The sequence below is a fragment of the Apostichopus japonicus genome, chromosome 7 (genome assembly GCF_037975245.1).
Source record: "Apostichopus japonicus isolate 1M-3 chromosome 7, ASM3797524v1, whole genome shotgun sequence".
NCBI lineage: Eukaryota > Metazoa > Echinodermata > Holothuroidea > Aspidochirotida > Stichopodidae > Apostichopus > Apostichopus japonicus.
Window position 1 is genome coordinate 760,583 of NC_092567.1, and position 16,376 is coordinate 776,958.

Consider the following 16,376-nt stretch of genomic DNA (forward strand, 5'->3'; position numbering starts at 1 on the left):
GTAGAAGACCAGAGGATTGCATTGGATGAACATGATAGGAGAAGGCACTGAAAGAGGAGGAGGAGGAGAGAACAAATCACTTTTATCATTTCCAAGAGAAGGTATTAAATGAGGATAAATTCAAGGTAGAAGACCAGAGGATTGAATTGGATGAACATGATAGGAGAAGGCACTGAAACAGGAGGAGGAGGAGAGAACAAATCACTTTTATCATTTCCAAGAGAAGGTATTAAATGAGGATAAATTCAAGGTAGAAGACCAGAGGATTGAATTGGATGAACATGATAGGAGAAGGCACTGAAAGAGGAGGAGGAGGAGAGAACAAATCACTTTTATCATTTCCAAGAGAAGGTATTAAATGAGGATAAATTCAAGGTAGAAGACCAGAGGATTGAATTGGATGAACATGATAGGAGAAGGCACTGAAACAGGAGGAGGAGGAGAGAACAAATCACTTTTATCATTTCCAAGAGAAGGTATTAAATGAGGATAAATTCAAGGTAGAAGACCAGAGGATTGCATTGGATGAACATGATAGGAGAAGGCACTGAAACAGGAGGAGGAGGAGAGAACAAATCACTTTTATCATTTCCAAGAGAAGGTATTAAATGAGGATAAATTCAAGGTAGAAGACCAGAGGATTGAATTGGATGAACATGATAGGAGAAGGCACTGAAAGAGGAGGAGGAGGAGAGAACAAATCACTTTTATCATTTCCAAGAGAAGGTATTAAATGAGGATAAATTCAAGGTAGAAGACCAGAGGATTGAATTGGATGAACATGATAGGAGAAGGCACTGAAAGAGGAGGAGGAGGAGAGAACAAATCACTTTTATCATTTCCAAGAGAAGGTATTAAATGAGGATAAATTCAAGGTAGAAGACCAGAGGATTGAATTGGATGAACATGATAGGAGAAGGCACTGAAAGAGGAGGAGGAGGAGAGAACAAATCACTTTTATCATTTCCAAGAGAAGGTATTAAATGAGGATAAATTCAAGGTAGAAGACCAGAGGATTGCATTGGATGAACATGATAGGAGAAGGCACTGAAAGAGGAGGAGGAGGAGAGAACAAATCACTTTTATCATTTCCAAGAGAAGGTATTAAATGAGGATAAATTCAAGGTAGAAGACCAGAGGATTGCATTGGATGAACATGATAGGAGAAGGCACTGAAAGAGGAGGAGGAGGAGAGAACAAATCACTTTTATCATTTCCAAGAGAAGGTATTAAATGAGGATAAATTCAAGGTAGAAGACCAGAGGATTGAATTGGATGAACATGATAGGAGAAGGCACTGAAAGAGGAGGAGGAGGAGAGAACAAATCACTTTTATCATTTCCAAGAGAAGGTATTAAATGAGGATAAATTCAAGGTAGAAGACCAGAGGATTGCATTGGATGAACATGATAGGAGAAGGCACTGAAACAGGAGGAGGAGGAGAGAACAAATCACTTTTATCATTTCCAAGAGAAGGTATTAAATGAGGATAAATTCAAGGTAGAAGACCAGAGGATTGAATTGGATGAACATGATAGGAGAAGGCACTGAAAGAGGAGGAGGAGGAGGAGAGAACAAATCACTTTTATCATTTCCAAGAGAAGGTATTAAATGAGGATAAATTCAAGGTAGAAGACCAGAGGATTGAATTGGATGAACATGATAGGAGAAGGCACTGAAAGAGGAGGAGGAGGAGAGAACAAATCACTTTTATCATTTCCAAGAGAAGGTATTAAATGAGGATAAATTCAAGGTAAAAGACCAGAGGATTGAATTGGATGAACATGATAGGAGAAGGCACTGAAAGAGGAGGAGGAGGAGAGAACAAATCACTTTTATCATTTCCAAGAGAAGGTATTAAATGAGGATAAATTCAAGGTAGAAGACCAGAGGATTGCATTGGATGAACATGATAGGAGAAGGCACTGAAAGAGGAGGAGGAGGAGAGAACAAATCACTTTTATCATTTCCAAGAGAAGGTATTAAATGAGGATAAATTCAAGGTAGAAGACCAGAGGATTGAATTGGATGAACATGATAGGAGAAGGCACTGAAAGAGGAGGAGGAGGAGGAGAGAACAAATCACTTTTATCATTTCCAAGAGAAGGTATTAAATGAGGATAAATTCAAGGTAGAAGACCAGAGGATTGAATTGGATGAACATGATAGGAGAAGGCACTGAAAGAGGAGGAGGAGGAGAGAACAAATCACTTTTATCATTTCCAAGAGAAGGTATTAAATGAGGATAAATTCAAGGTAGAAGACCAGAGGATTGAATTGGATGAACATGATAGGAGAAGGCACTGAAACAGGAGGAGGAGAACAACAGGAAATAACTTTTTATGGACAATATTCCAGATTAGCATTTCCTTCAAGACTATGGAGATGGCAAGCTAGTTCCTGTTCCAAGTATTCACACACATATAGTTCAGATAAGGTGTATTTGAATAGGTCTTAACAAATGGTGAAATGGGACAGAGGAAATTCCTGTCACCAGTTGTCGAACGATAGATAAAAATGGTCGTAGGTTGTCCAGACCAAATGGGACATTGTGTTTTGGGGAAGTTGGGAAGTATTTTGGGAAGTAGTTTTTGGGAATTTGGGAACGGTCACCCTGTTGTAGCTAATTCAATAGGTGTAGTATGTATGTGTTATGGGGCATCAGAGAGTAAATCTTTAGAAGCTAGCCCTCTTTCCTTTCACCACCAAGCTTCAACAAGAGCATCAATGATGCAGTATCTCAATATCCTAATTTCAAATCTTTGCTCTGTCTCTACAATTATCAATATCAATCATGGTACAACAAATATATAACTTGCATTTTTGCCACGAATAGTCTCTGCAGGTTACACTTTATCCTGCTAGTCTTGCCTTTAGCGCTCATTGCCTGTTAGTCGAAAGAACGACGTTGCAAGGTTTAGTAATGTCATAGAATATTTAAGAACTTGTTTTTTATGTGGTATCCTTCATCTTAGGTCCAGGGATGTAAGTGCAGCCAAAAAAAAAAAACCGGAAAACTATTCGGAGACCCCGGGTGAATGCCGTCCTAACACATCCTACTCCTAGCTCTGACTACTTACACACTATCGTTATGTTAGGCTAGCTCAGAAGTATTAGCGCTAACACATCTTACCCCTAGTTCTTACTACTTACACACTATCGTTATGTTAGGCTACCTCAAAGTTACGAATACGTCGCAGCGAACTACGGAATAAAAAACAGTCTCACATTCGAATGCGATCACAAATATCGACTTTCATATGCGTATCCCGTAGATTTCCGCCGCTCACAAATATCACAAGCGTTAATTCCGAAAGTTATGTCGAGCACCAGCAGTTACGAAGATATTAATTAGCAGTCCAATCAACGTGAATTAGGCAAGGTTTTTCAAAGAACAGAAATGAGTTATGGCGATTTGAAGTTCGCACGTACGCAACGATATTCACATGGCACAATGTTGTACAGTGCAATGCGATGATGCGAAACAGGAATGGTATTTTGATTGATCGATGAGTGAAAGTTGAAGTTAGCTTGCTGCAACGGGCCAGGCATTTTTGCCGCGTTATGTCTTTGATATTCGAACAATTTTGTGGAACTTTATTGGAATAAAAAAAAAACCGGATTTCCGTAAATATACGGAAGACTTACATCCCTGTAGGTCAGTCTCAGTTGGACTTTTTGGTCATATAGTTTGACGTCAATGACAACAGCCAAATTAGAAGAGGCGAACAACTCGACCATATTCTTGATGCCTGCCTTGAGAGCTAGGCCTATTGACCTACTGTATGTTACTGTAGACTGTAGTGGTGACTACCATCAAAACTGTGTCCACTTCTAGATATCAAAACAACCCACGTTTTTCCGCGTACCTAACTACAGAACAGAAAATTGTTCGCGAGGGTAGCCATTTTCGTATATCTAACATGTAGCTGTTATGAGTCATAGCCAATCTGCTACAAAACAGACTTGGGGGCGGGGCTTAATCATCAAAAACGGACCTTTTTACTAAAAGTAGGGGCGGCAGCTCAGTGTTGTTTTAAGAAAGAAAAATCATTTAAACATCAAATCAAGCAAATAAAAGCCATTAAATGTCATATCCATGTAGTAAAATTCTTATTAATACCTACCTGTAAACAACAAATGAAAGTTTAAAATTTTAATAAAATATATAATACATAGGACCCTATCTTAGACGATACCACTGTTGAAAGACAGTTCTATTCTATTCTCTTTCATAAAACATAAGTTTTGGAGCGTGTGCAAAACAGGTCTGTCAAAGTGTGTTTTCAGTCCAAATTGGCCCGATTTGGACATAAATCGGTGAAAAAGTCACAGAATGAGATACAATTCTGGAATAAAAAATAGTAACTTTTGTTGGTCTATATGATATATTCTTGCTCTGGAAATTCCAGAGAAAAAGAACTTTGTTTGAAGACGCTGAAAAATTTTTAAGAGAAGAGAAAGTCCCACTTACTGTTACAATATCTCTATACATGTAATGTATTGAGATAAAAACCAATTATATTGTAAAAACAGAGGATGATTTAAACTTGTACGAAGGAACTCTTGAATCTTGGATGTCCTGAATATGTCATGGTCACACCGTTATGCCCGGATTGCATATACTTCAGTAAATTTATGCAGTAACACGGATAAAGCTTATTTTCTTTCAGTGTTTGCCCTTGATGTCACATTCTCTCCAATTCGAACTTTTGGATTTGACTGTTGTAGCTAACATGTTAATACATCGCACTGTGGAAGTATTGGTCTGTGTCTCATTTCAATTAACAAATCCTATCATATTGTAAGTTGGAGTTGGAATAGGCCTAGCTATTTTTCATACTCACCAGGGAAGTCTAACTCATTTGGGAAATAAAATGATGTATATTCGACATGTATCGAGGGAACATCGTCCGGTAAACAGAACGTCTTTTTATCTGACTGTAAGAGGCAGTGCACCTCCTCCTGATCATTACGCGGCATCTTGGCTGCCGTGGCAACCGAGGAAAACTTGTAACCTTGCACACGGATGATCATGCAATGTGACATCAACTTGACCTGCTTCCTCTGATTAATCGCCAAGGATTGCTGCTGCGTCGTGGTCATGGGTGGCGACTTTGAAGACTGCTGATGACCTTTGACCTCGGCAGTTTTGCTCTTTGACGAGGAGGAGGTGTTGACTGGCTTACTAGAGACTGGCTTGACGTGAGATGGTGACCCTCTGTTCAGAGACACGTTGGCTGGTGCTGTCTGAACTTCCTTCTGCAGTTTATCGATCTCTCTTCTGGCAGCAGAGTACTGCTGCTTGAAGTGAGCTAGTAAGGAGTGAATCCAGGTGTCCGAAGTTTGAAAGGATTCGTCGAAGAAGTTCCAATGGGTCCTTGTACTACCTGAAAATTCCAAAACATAAATAAAATCAATACAAATATTTAGTCATGAAGTTTAAAGCTTTGTCGTTTGCATCATCTATGAGGCGCCATGTGTGACAAAATTATATACCAAATATATTGATTATAACCCCTCATATATATTAGTTATGCCGCAATATATATAACTTACTCGTACACCTCATATATGTAGGTTATGCATAACGTATTTACATTATGAATAACATATATATCACAGTAAGTCATATATATTTGCAACTATAATCAATTTGTATAATATAGGTCCGTACGGCTTTCCGTATAATTTTGTCACACTCGGCGAGCTCATATATATATATATAGGTTATAGACACGTGAGCAGCACGCGAATGAGCGGTGCCATGTTAGACACTTGTGATACGTGGGCGGGGCGTATGCAAATTCGGCAAAGCGCGGCAAAGTAGCTGGACGAATATGCCATTTACACACTGTACTATATAATACTATTACTAGCCTAAGTAGTATAACTAAAGTTACACCTATAGGTCATCGCCATGTCTAATTTGAGTGAACACGAGTTTTCGTCTCTGGTAGAAAGGTTGGTAATATTCATGACATCAGCACCAAAATCAATAGGGATCATATACCGCGAGGAGCTTAATGAGATATTGTGACTATGGCCCTGTGTCACACACATATCATTTCACAAATCATTTCACACATGTCTGGACACATAAAATACTTCATGAGGTTAATAACATTGTGGAAAAATGTATCACATATGCACCAAAAGGACATGGATCATAGTTGAACTCTGCATAGGCCTATGTTGCAGTCTGTATGACCTAATTCTTGATCATTCATTCATAATGTTCATAACCATAATTTAAACATGTAAAATAGCTGTATGCAACTTACCATAGATTTGCTTCCAAAATCTAGAGTGATCCAAATTGTAATGTGATTATGTTATGATTATAGTACTTACAGTGCACAAGTCCAAATACAGAAAATATGAGTTTTGAAATAATTCCTTTTAGTGATGTACTAGAAATTCAAGAGGCATTACATTGCCATGTCATACCCATTGAACAAACACGGTACAATAGCTACAACTTATCTTTACATCTTGTCCTGTATTCAGGATAGTCATACTTTGGAACGGTTTTTATTTCCAGCAAAACAAATAAATTGTTCATATCTGGAGGAAATGACTTGAGCAAACATATGTGATGTATCAGATACGCCGAGTCTATGTTCTTTAATAATTTTAAATTACCTAACAGGCGATCTAAACAAAATTTGGATTCCAATAATTCATATTTCAGGATAAAATAATACCCTTTTTAATGCATAAAAAGACTTCTTGTGTCTGTAAACATGACAACAGATCTGTTTGCTCAATTATTTTGATCTGGGCATGTGTAAGTTGTTTTAAGGTGAACTGGACTGAAATGAAATCCATTAATTACCAATTCTGAGTGTCTACATCATTTTCTGCAACCAGTTCTCTTACAAGTAAGCGAGTTGTGGTATACAATTGATACCCATGGCTTCCAGCGTCCTCAAGTGGATTGCCTGTTTCCCTCAGTATTGCAAGTTGATCTCTTCTAAGTGAATACTGAGTTTCGGGCACTTGTATTTCATGGTCTACCTCATACGCAGGTGGATCTCCTTCTGGGTAAATCCCATATCATTCCCAATTCTCATTTCTCTCAAACACACTCTCAATCCCAGTGTAAGATATTCGTCCAGCTACTTTGCCGCGCTTTGCCGAATTTGCATACGCCCCGCCCACGTATCACAAGTGTCTAACATAGCACCGCCCATTCGCGTGCTGCTCGTGTGTCTATAACCTATATATATATGAGCTCGCCGAGTGTGACAAAATTATACGGAAAGCCGTACGGACCTATATTATATATATATATATATATATATGTATATATCGATTATAATAGCAAAATATATGACTTACTATGATATATATGTTATGCATAATGAAAATAGGTTATGCATAACCTATATATATGAGGTGTACGAGTAAGTTATATATATATTGTGGCATAACTAATATATATGAGGAGTTATAATCAATATATTTGGTATATAATTTTGTCACACATGGCGCCTCATAATCATCCCCTTTACCGAGTCACAACTATATACAAATGAAACAAATAGTATATTATTTTTAGGTTATAAAGGAGAGTTTAGACAAGATTAGTGTATATTTAATGCCCTTGTTTTGCTATGCTTTGTTCATCAACCTCATTTGGACCTTTTGAAAAACCCTGATGGCCAGGATTACCTCTGGCCTAAAGAGAGGTAGATTGCTCACTTGATAAGGAGCATCTACCCTACAATAAAATTAGGCTAGCATCTAAGTTTAGCATCAGTTGAAAGATTTCATCTATATATAAGAGACAGATGAAAACAATCTGAACGATTCAACCGTTGGTGACAAAGAATAATTGCAGGTAGGTTAACAATTGATTCCACCCTCCCTTTCAGTTCTTCCACCTCCATGCCCCCACCCCTCACCCCCTCCCTTCCTCAATACTTCCCTGTAATGGAAAGCTTGGAACAGGTCAAACGGTGAACTACGCCCAATTACCTGCACTATGATAAGGATAATAATCCAAAGATAACCCTGTCATTGAAACCTGCATAGAACCTCCCTCTATCCGTTTCCCAGGAGTATCTGAGAGAAGAGACAAAGTTGGAAAATATTGGTACATGAAAATTCAAAGCAAACGATGAAACCGAAATGAGAGGGAATGCTTGGAATAATAACAGCATGAGACATATCAGTATAGCTGCTAATGAGTTACTTTTGTCGGTGGGCAAAACTTACTCATTTCCCATAAGTATGATCTATTACATAGATTCGCTATGCGAATTTGCCTGTGATGCTTTATACAGGTACCGTAAACTAATTTAAAAACAATATTTAGCAGATAATAACATAAATTTGTGAAAGTCCTATATGGGAACCTGAATGCAAAATTCATTCCAGCACCAAATCATATTCTTGTTTGATCACAGAGACATCTTCGAAATACTGTACCTTTCAAAGTCAATGGCCATTAAAGGCATTGAAGACTCAACCCAAACCTCCCTCTGAATTTAATTTTCCGTTGCTTGCAAGTGAAGTTTTTTCTTGTTGCTACAAAATGCAGACAGTATTGAAACATGATACCTTGTTATCTTTTATCTAGATCTGAGTGTCTATCGGTGCTATGTACACTGTGTTGTGGGTATTGACCTTAGCTGCATGTATTGACTGTACACTAGTGTCTAATTACCGACGGTAGCAAACTGTGTGTGTATTTTCTGGGAATGATAGTGGTGTCTAACACTTCTGTTACACCTCATTGGAACCTGGGTCAGATTACCCAGCATCAGACATTTCATGTGCGAGTCTTCACTCCCATTAATTTTATGAAATGCAAGGTATACTACAGTACACAGCTTTGATATTATTAGGACTTGAAATAATATACAAAACAGTACACAATTAAGTCAACATCACCACCTGCTATGAAATATTTTCAATATTTTGCTATTTGTTAGATGAGTCCAACAAGTTCTGCTGCAGACAAGTTTAATTTCTGCATTATTCCTCTCTAACGATTCTTTCCTTTTTCTTTCTGAAAACAACTTCACAGAAATATTTCATTCTTACTGATATTACACATCATAACTCAACAACAACTGTAATTTATCAATTATATACCTGCATACTTCAAAAAGCAAACACGAGCATATGGCTCTACCGTAAGGTGATGTAGTGTGCATGGACTGCAAATACGATATCAGCCACCATGTTTTAAACATTGAGTGTATATATAACAGAAAAGAATTAGGAGCTTGGTGAAGGAGGCCCAGAATTAATTAGTACCAGATCCATGTATTGCTGGCAATCTTTGAATGTGGCTTGATCATTAAGTGTTGCTTGATCACTGAGTGACCAGAACTTCATACTCCACTGTGCATTAACATTTATATGTACCAATTGATGATCAAAATAACTAATTAATTAAAACCCTTTGTATGGCTATGGAAAGTGATCATCACAGCCAACAAACAGTGTACACATTTTGCAGCAAAAAGCAGTTGAGCAGTTTGGGGAAAGTCCCGTGCTATGGTTTTTAATCCCCAACTGTAAACAGGATTTGCAGAAAGATACCATTTGATGTTGCACCAATTGTGAAAAGGCAGCAAATGTGTTTTAATTATTATTATTATTTGATTGAGAGGAACTTAAAACAAGGAATAGCTTCAATTCAAAGAGTTTTCCAAAATGGTGGCATCCTCGCAATATCTCTGTTTTCATTCCATGTAGATCACAAAATCATGTAAGAGTAAGACAGAGATGAAAGTAAGAATAGTATTAGTAGGATGAGTGCAGAGGTCATAGGTCACAATTTCATACAGTTTCAGTTGCCTGGATACTGACAGTGAATCATACAGGCCTCTCCATGACAGGTAAGTGTAGGTTGTCATAGTAACACCATTATAGTGTATAGCCACTCACCAGCAGAGGCTGGTTGCTATGGACATGTCTTCGTTCAGCCTCCCATCAATCCCTTTAACTCCTCTTTTAAGCGGCCACCCAATCATCCACACTCTTACAGGAAATAATCCATAGGAAATATTTTTGTTTGAGCAGGATTTATGCATAGGAAGTCTGTTTTCTTCATGTTTGGAGATGGACTCTCCATACGATATATCTAGTATTCAATGAAACCTAACTGTGACAATTGTATGATGCTTTTCTATTGCTCATACATATTCATATAATTTTGTATTTTTGTAATGTTGTATTTACAACACTGGAGGGTTGTTAGTGTCAAGTATCAAAGGCCATTACACTGTGACCAACATTTAGTTTAACCTTTCAACCAATTTCTAAATGATTCTGCAACTTGCATGTCACACATTCTCAGTAAAAAAAAAAAAAAAAAACACTGAATGTCGAAGAAAAAGATTCATTTTCATTTTCATCAAACTTGAAGTGAATTAGGTGACATGGTGCAGTACACTACCTTAGGACTACAAAGGGCTTGAATACTGTAAGTTGAAGCATGGAGCTATTACCGGTATTATTGGTAATAGCTCCATGGTTGAAGGTACAAACTTCAGCCATGCTCAGTAACATGTTGCATACCATTCAAATAGATATTGTGAAACTGTCACAAATGTAAACATATTTGCTTAACCTTCCTTGTGACCATGTTAGCATGACTAGCAAATGTTTGTGTTACTAATAGAGTCCCTTTAAAATCTTTGTTATAATATGACTGTTAGTACATACATGCAACATAAACAAAATGCTCAAATGCAACAGGTTTCATTCACAGTTTCCAACTCACTTTCGATTTCATATCCTCAGTATTAACCATTAAACAACGCGTTCAGTAACATGCCTCATGATACAATATTCATTTTTTCAAATTTGACTTTATCAATTTTAGCCATTTTGGTTGGGGCTGTGTAGGTTAAGTTTGAATTTGAAAAGTGGTCAGTTTGATATGTCAATCTATTATAGCAGCTCTAAAATGTCTCTATGTGCAACTATGTATATGTTTAAGGGGGGGGGGGGGGGTGGGGGACATTGTGGTCAAGTGGTTATGGCAGTGGACTTGTGATCTAAGGATTGCAGGCTCAAATCCTGGCCAGATCATTGCGTTGTGTCCTTGGGCAAGGCACTTTATCTCCATTGCCTCTCTTCACCCAGGTGTATAAATGGGGACTTGCAAGGTAACTTGTAAATATAGTTGTGTGTGCGGTTTGTGGCTGCACCCTATATGTTGTGCACTGTGGTGCCCCAGGAGAGATTGTTTGAATTGTGCACTCTTTGGTGTGAGGGTGTGGCAAGTTACCAATGACCAGGGTTAAGTTTTAAAGTCATGTAAGAGTGCCGTGGCGTTGAACAACACTGTAAACCTTCAACTTTAAACTTCAACATAATATGCATAGTGAGGGCACACTCAAAGTAATAGTACACCACCATTGATAAGTGCATTTGAGAAGCTCCTTCAACTGGAAAAAGGAATTTAAAATTAAAGTTTATATCATACAGTTGGATGATTAAAGTTTTAACAGAACTAACTGAAGTTTTGGGAAATTCCTATATGAGAAGAGAGTTCTTTTGAAGAGGCTTAAAATAAGACAGCCAATATTAAAAGCACAATCACAGATCTGTAGATACCAAAAATATCTCCAATAACCAAAACTTCATTGCTATTATTAGATTCAGAACAAATTTTCAAATAAGTAAAGTTCATTCATTGTTAGTGATCATTCCATACAAGTATTTATCAAGGACAACAAAATATGAAGTAAATAAACAAACGAGATACAGCTGAAAGTCATGAATATTCACGAGAGGCCAATTACCCAGAAAGAAAGTAGTTTGTGCGGTGCTTAAATTGAATTTGATTGGTTTAAATGATCATCAGCTCAGATGTGAGGCTAGTTAACTTGAACAAGGAATTGATGTAAAAAAAGTTTAAGAAAAAGAAAAAAAGAGCAAAGTGGGTTTGAGAGCAAGGTTCTGAATCTGGTCAATTATTGACAGGATTGGACACTAAAAATACGCTACATACAATGCCCTAAACAAAACGATACATTAAACAAAGCGATACGCTAAGCGAAACAGGAAAAGTGCTATCCTAACACCCTCCCGAAAACCTTCCCAAATGAAAAGGATACTTATAAGGCTTTGCATGAAAGATAACAGAACAAACTTCTCATTGAGGTGAAAATGAGGTGAAAAAAAGGCCTCAAAATACACAGTTCCGAAGGAATTGGAGATAGGAAAGATTCCACACAAAAAATGGATGTCTAGGCACTTTGGGGGGTGGGGGGGGGGTAGAATGAGAAGGAAGGGCATTGACTGGAGGGCTACGGACATAGTGTTGATAGGATACTGGGTTTCGATCTAAGCACAGTAGAATGAGAGTGGTAAGGTTTTTGGGGGGACAGGTAAGCAAGGAGCGAATTAAATTCAAAATAACCAGTAGAATTTAGAGCTCAGCTAAGCAAGCTCCCTTTAAAATAATGAAAAAAAAAAATGTACACATGTTTGGAAAATTTGTCTGATTCCCCATTTGGCTGTGATAATTAATGCTACCCTTGATGAAAGAAAGTGTTCCAGTGCAACCAAGTGTTTTAGGAACCAAAAGATTTGTGAAAAGTCCCATTTCTTACCATTCCTTTGGTGAAAGAAAAAGAAATAAGTGAGTGACTTAGTTCCATGAATTTCAAGTTTAAAATGAATGATAGTCAGTAGGGTTTGGACAGCTTGCTGTAAAAACAGGCATTACTATAATAAACAACTCTGCTTTAACAAAAGAGAAATGTAAAAGCATGCACAATACATAAAAGAGGGGAATAAAACAAGCTTTGGAGGTGAGAGGGTAAAATAGAAAAGAGGAACCAGCCATAAATTAGAAGCAGGAAAATAAGAATCCTTTCAGAATGCTTGAGTGGAAGGGAATATGCATGCTCTTCTAGACCGTACCTGCTCTTTTAATGAACGCTTGTAACAAAAGAAAGGAGAAAAAGTAGATCAAACTGATTGAGGACAGGGAAGAGAAAGTAAAAACCACGTCAAGTAAAACACAGATACATCGAAAAACATCGAAAATAAGAAAAAAGCTTGATTCTGCTTGGAACAGACAACAGACTGAACTAGAGAGCTGCTGTACAAACCATCTCCTGGAAATTGCAAGGCATGGATTCCAAAATTAGTTGTTTTAGGACAAAATCCACAGAGAATAATTTGATGCGTATCGTAGAGCACAATCCAGAAAATTACACAAACAGCTGCGAGAAATGCAGGCAAACATTTCAGCAATTTGTAGTGGGTTTTGTTCACATCATTTCTTTACTTAATCTTTCTGTTTTGTAATATTTTACGGTAAAACAAGATTCACAAACTTGTTTTTGCAAACTTAATAAACTGAACAGGATTTATATAATGGGCAAGGGTTGAGAGTAGATACAGGTATATATATATATATATATATATATATATATATAAAAGACTATTAATACCTTCTACTGTACTTTAACTAGTGTGTAGATACAGGAATATATATAAAAAAGACTATTAATACCTACTAGTGTTGGTTTGCAACTTTAACATCAACTACTGTATTTTCCTTTCACACTTTTGCAACTTAAAATTTACATTAATTTAACATCCTTATGGCATGTTTTGCATTTATGATGTTTATTGCATATACTGTGGTATTAGTTATGTATGACCTTACAATGACAATACAGTATGACTCTAGCTAAACTCTTTTAGTGGTCACTATCTCATGTTACTTGAATTCTCTTTGCACATAAAACACTTTCAAACTGATTTTAAGAAACCAACTTCATAAAAACTACTTTTAATACCATTTTATTTTGAAACGATTTTGATATTTTACTTAGATACTTCCAAGCCTGCGTTGTATGCTTTGCTTATGGATGGATTTAAGTTTGTTTTTCTATTTAGTTCTCTGCAGTAACTAATCACATGACTATAATGGGAGGAGCTTAGGTTTATTACCCTAACTTAAGTAACTAACTAGTCATGTTCTGCAGTGTTAGATGCTCACCTGTATCTTTACGATTGAGTTCGTCACATAGATGAAGGTCCACATGCTTGGTTAGGAAATGGTAGGATGTTTCTACGACATCATGTTTCTTGACAATCTGTAGGTATTGGTATTCTGTGTCGGTACGGTTCGCCTGGTTCGTCCGGTTTGTGATGTCTTGGGCTGACTTTGATGACCCACCCGCCTGTAGAGAGAGATTAATCAGGGCATTGATGGTAAGAGAATGAGGTATTATATCGTAAAGTATTGATTATTCAAAACTCCATCCTCCTGACAATGGATAATAGACATCTGTAGATATTCTATTATCTCACATATATGTATAATATTGACAGTTTTAATGTGTCCTTGTACAAGGTTACAGCAGCAAACTGGTACAGATACAGAGTAGATGTCCACGTTCTTGGCAATAAAACTAATTAAACTAAAAATCAAAACTGACATACAGTGTTTGGTCCTCCCCCCTCACTGCCCCCCCTCCCCCTCCACATACAGCAGTCATGCATGTCTGTGTATTCATTACTTCCCCTTTCTGCAGTCGTTTTGCATGATTCCAACAAACTAATACATGTTTGCATATTCATTACCTGTCCTTTCCGCAGTCATTTACATGATTCATCCAATCAATTAACACATCTACCAGTCTACCAGCATATTATGTATGCATATTCATTACCTGTCCTTTCTGCAGTTTTCTGCTTGATTCATCCAATCAATTAACACATGTATGCATATTCATTACCGGTCCATTCTGCAGTTCTTTGGCATGATTCATCTAATCAATTAACACATGTATGCATATTCATTACCGGTCCTTTCTGCAGTCCTTTTACATGATTCATCCAATCAATTAACACATACATGCATATTCATTACCTGTCATTTCTGCAGTTCTTTGGTATGATTTATCCAATCAATTAACACATGTATACATGCATATTCATTACCGGTCCTTTCTACAGTCTTTTACATGATTCATCCAATCAATTAACACATACATGCATATTCATTACCTGTCCTTTCTCTGCTGCCCTGGCTTTGCTCTGTGCTGTTGCTTTCTGTATTACTGGGCTGAGACTTCTGAAGTGGAGTATAACAGCCTTCAACTGTGAGTCTGTTAATACCAGCAATATATCATCCAATAGAACTTGTAACTTCGATGCGACTAGACCGCAGTCACTTATCCTCTTCTTAATTGCTATTCTGACCTTTAAGTGAAAAGGGAAAATAAGACACGCATATAAATACAACATCATAGACATGAATATGTGCAGTGGATTACTATGTAATATCAGCCAGTTGGGACAATTTCCTAATGCTAATACCTCTCTAAACTGTGCTCTCAAAGCACTGGTATTGACAGTACAAACAGTTCCTAACCTTGATCTGATAGAAACATGATATTCATACTACTCGCACTGACAATACGAGTGCTCTGAGAGCGGGACATGACACTACAGTATAGAAAAAAATGTTCCCACTGGGTGTGTAATATGTGTGATAAATAACTTTGTGTATATTCTACAACATGTAAAGAACCAGTGACTGAAGCAAAACATCAAAGTTATATGATATGTTGCATCTGTTTGGTTCGATACACTCGACTGAAAGCCAACATTAGTTTTATCTGACAAGGGGAGTTATCACTTGTCACTGAAACAATGTTCAGTAGAATTGTAAACATATAGATTGTCTTGAGCTACAGAGTTACAGATCCAGGCTTGCATGATGCAGCAACCTTATAACTATGAGGAAAGATTTCAAAATGAAAAAAATTATAATCATGTGGAGTGTACAAAATACAAGAGTTTTCATTGGCATATCAAACATCAAGGAATATTGGATCAAAAAACTTTTAATATCTACTTGAAAGAATTATTAATAACCAAAGCATGATGAAACCATGGAGATCTATGGACCAGAAATACTGTATCATGATATTCTAAACTGTGAGGGCGTTGTGGTCAAGTGGTTAAGGCAGTGGACTTGTGATCTATGGATTACAGGTTCGAGTCCTGGCCAGATCATTGCGTTGTGTCCTTGGGCAAGGTGCTTATCTCCATTGCCTCTCTTCACCCAGGTGTATAAATATGGGCTTGCGAGGTAACTTGTAAATATAGTTGTGTGCGCCGGTTTGTGGCTGCACCCTATGGGAAGTCCCCCGGGGGAAACGTGGTTGTGGTGCACTGTGGTGCCCCAGGAGACATTGATTGAATTGTGCACACATTGTTGTGTAGGTGTGACAAGTTACCAATGACCAGGGTTAAGTTGTAAAGTCGTGTGAGAAGGCCTTGGCCCTGAACAAGACTGTAAACCTAAAATTAAAAATTAATTAAACTTCTATTTTAAGTACCTCTTATTACATCCTCTAGTCTAGACAACATTCTGC

The 16,376-nt window shown here is 37.4% G+C and overlaps 1 protein-coding gene and 1 long non-coding RNA gene across 3 annotated transcripts in view; one reads left to right on the plus strand and one right to left on the minus strand.

Annotated features, from left to right (window-relative positions):
• Nucleotides 1-16,376, minus strand: part of LOC139970247 (bridge-like lipid transfer protein family member 3B) — a 69,561-nt gene that overhangs the window by 21,952 nt on the left and 31,233 nt on the right. Inside the window, exons 7-11 of one of the 2 annotated variants that reach the window (XM_071975908.1) lie at nucleotides 15,001-15,195; nucleotides 13,988-14,171; nucleotides 12,898-12,915; nucleotides 7,984-8,070; nucleotides 4,848-5,390 (exon numbers count right to left, since the gene is read on the minus strand). In XM_071975908.1, the coding sequence (XP_071832009.1) occupies nucleotides 4,848-5,390; nucleotides 7,984-8,070; nucleotides 12,898-12,915; nucleotides 13,988-14,171; nucleotides 15,001-15,195 (1,027 nt within the window). The remainder of the gene's footprint in view (nucleotides 1-4,847; nucleotides 5,391-7,983; nucleotides 8,071-12,897; nucleotides 12,916-13,987; nucleotides 14,172-15,000; nucleotides 15,196-16,376) is intronic. The other variant, XM_071975909.1, reaches the window with a different exon arrangement.
• On the plus strand, nucleotides 2,753-4,516 carry LOC139970248 (uncharacterized). Its single transcript, XR_011794073.1, has 2 exons — nucleotides 2,753-2,975; nucleotides 3,659-4,516. It is a non-coding gene; the product is annotated as an uncharacterized lncRNA (long non-coding RNA).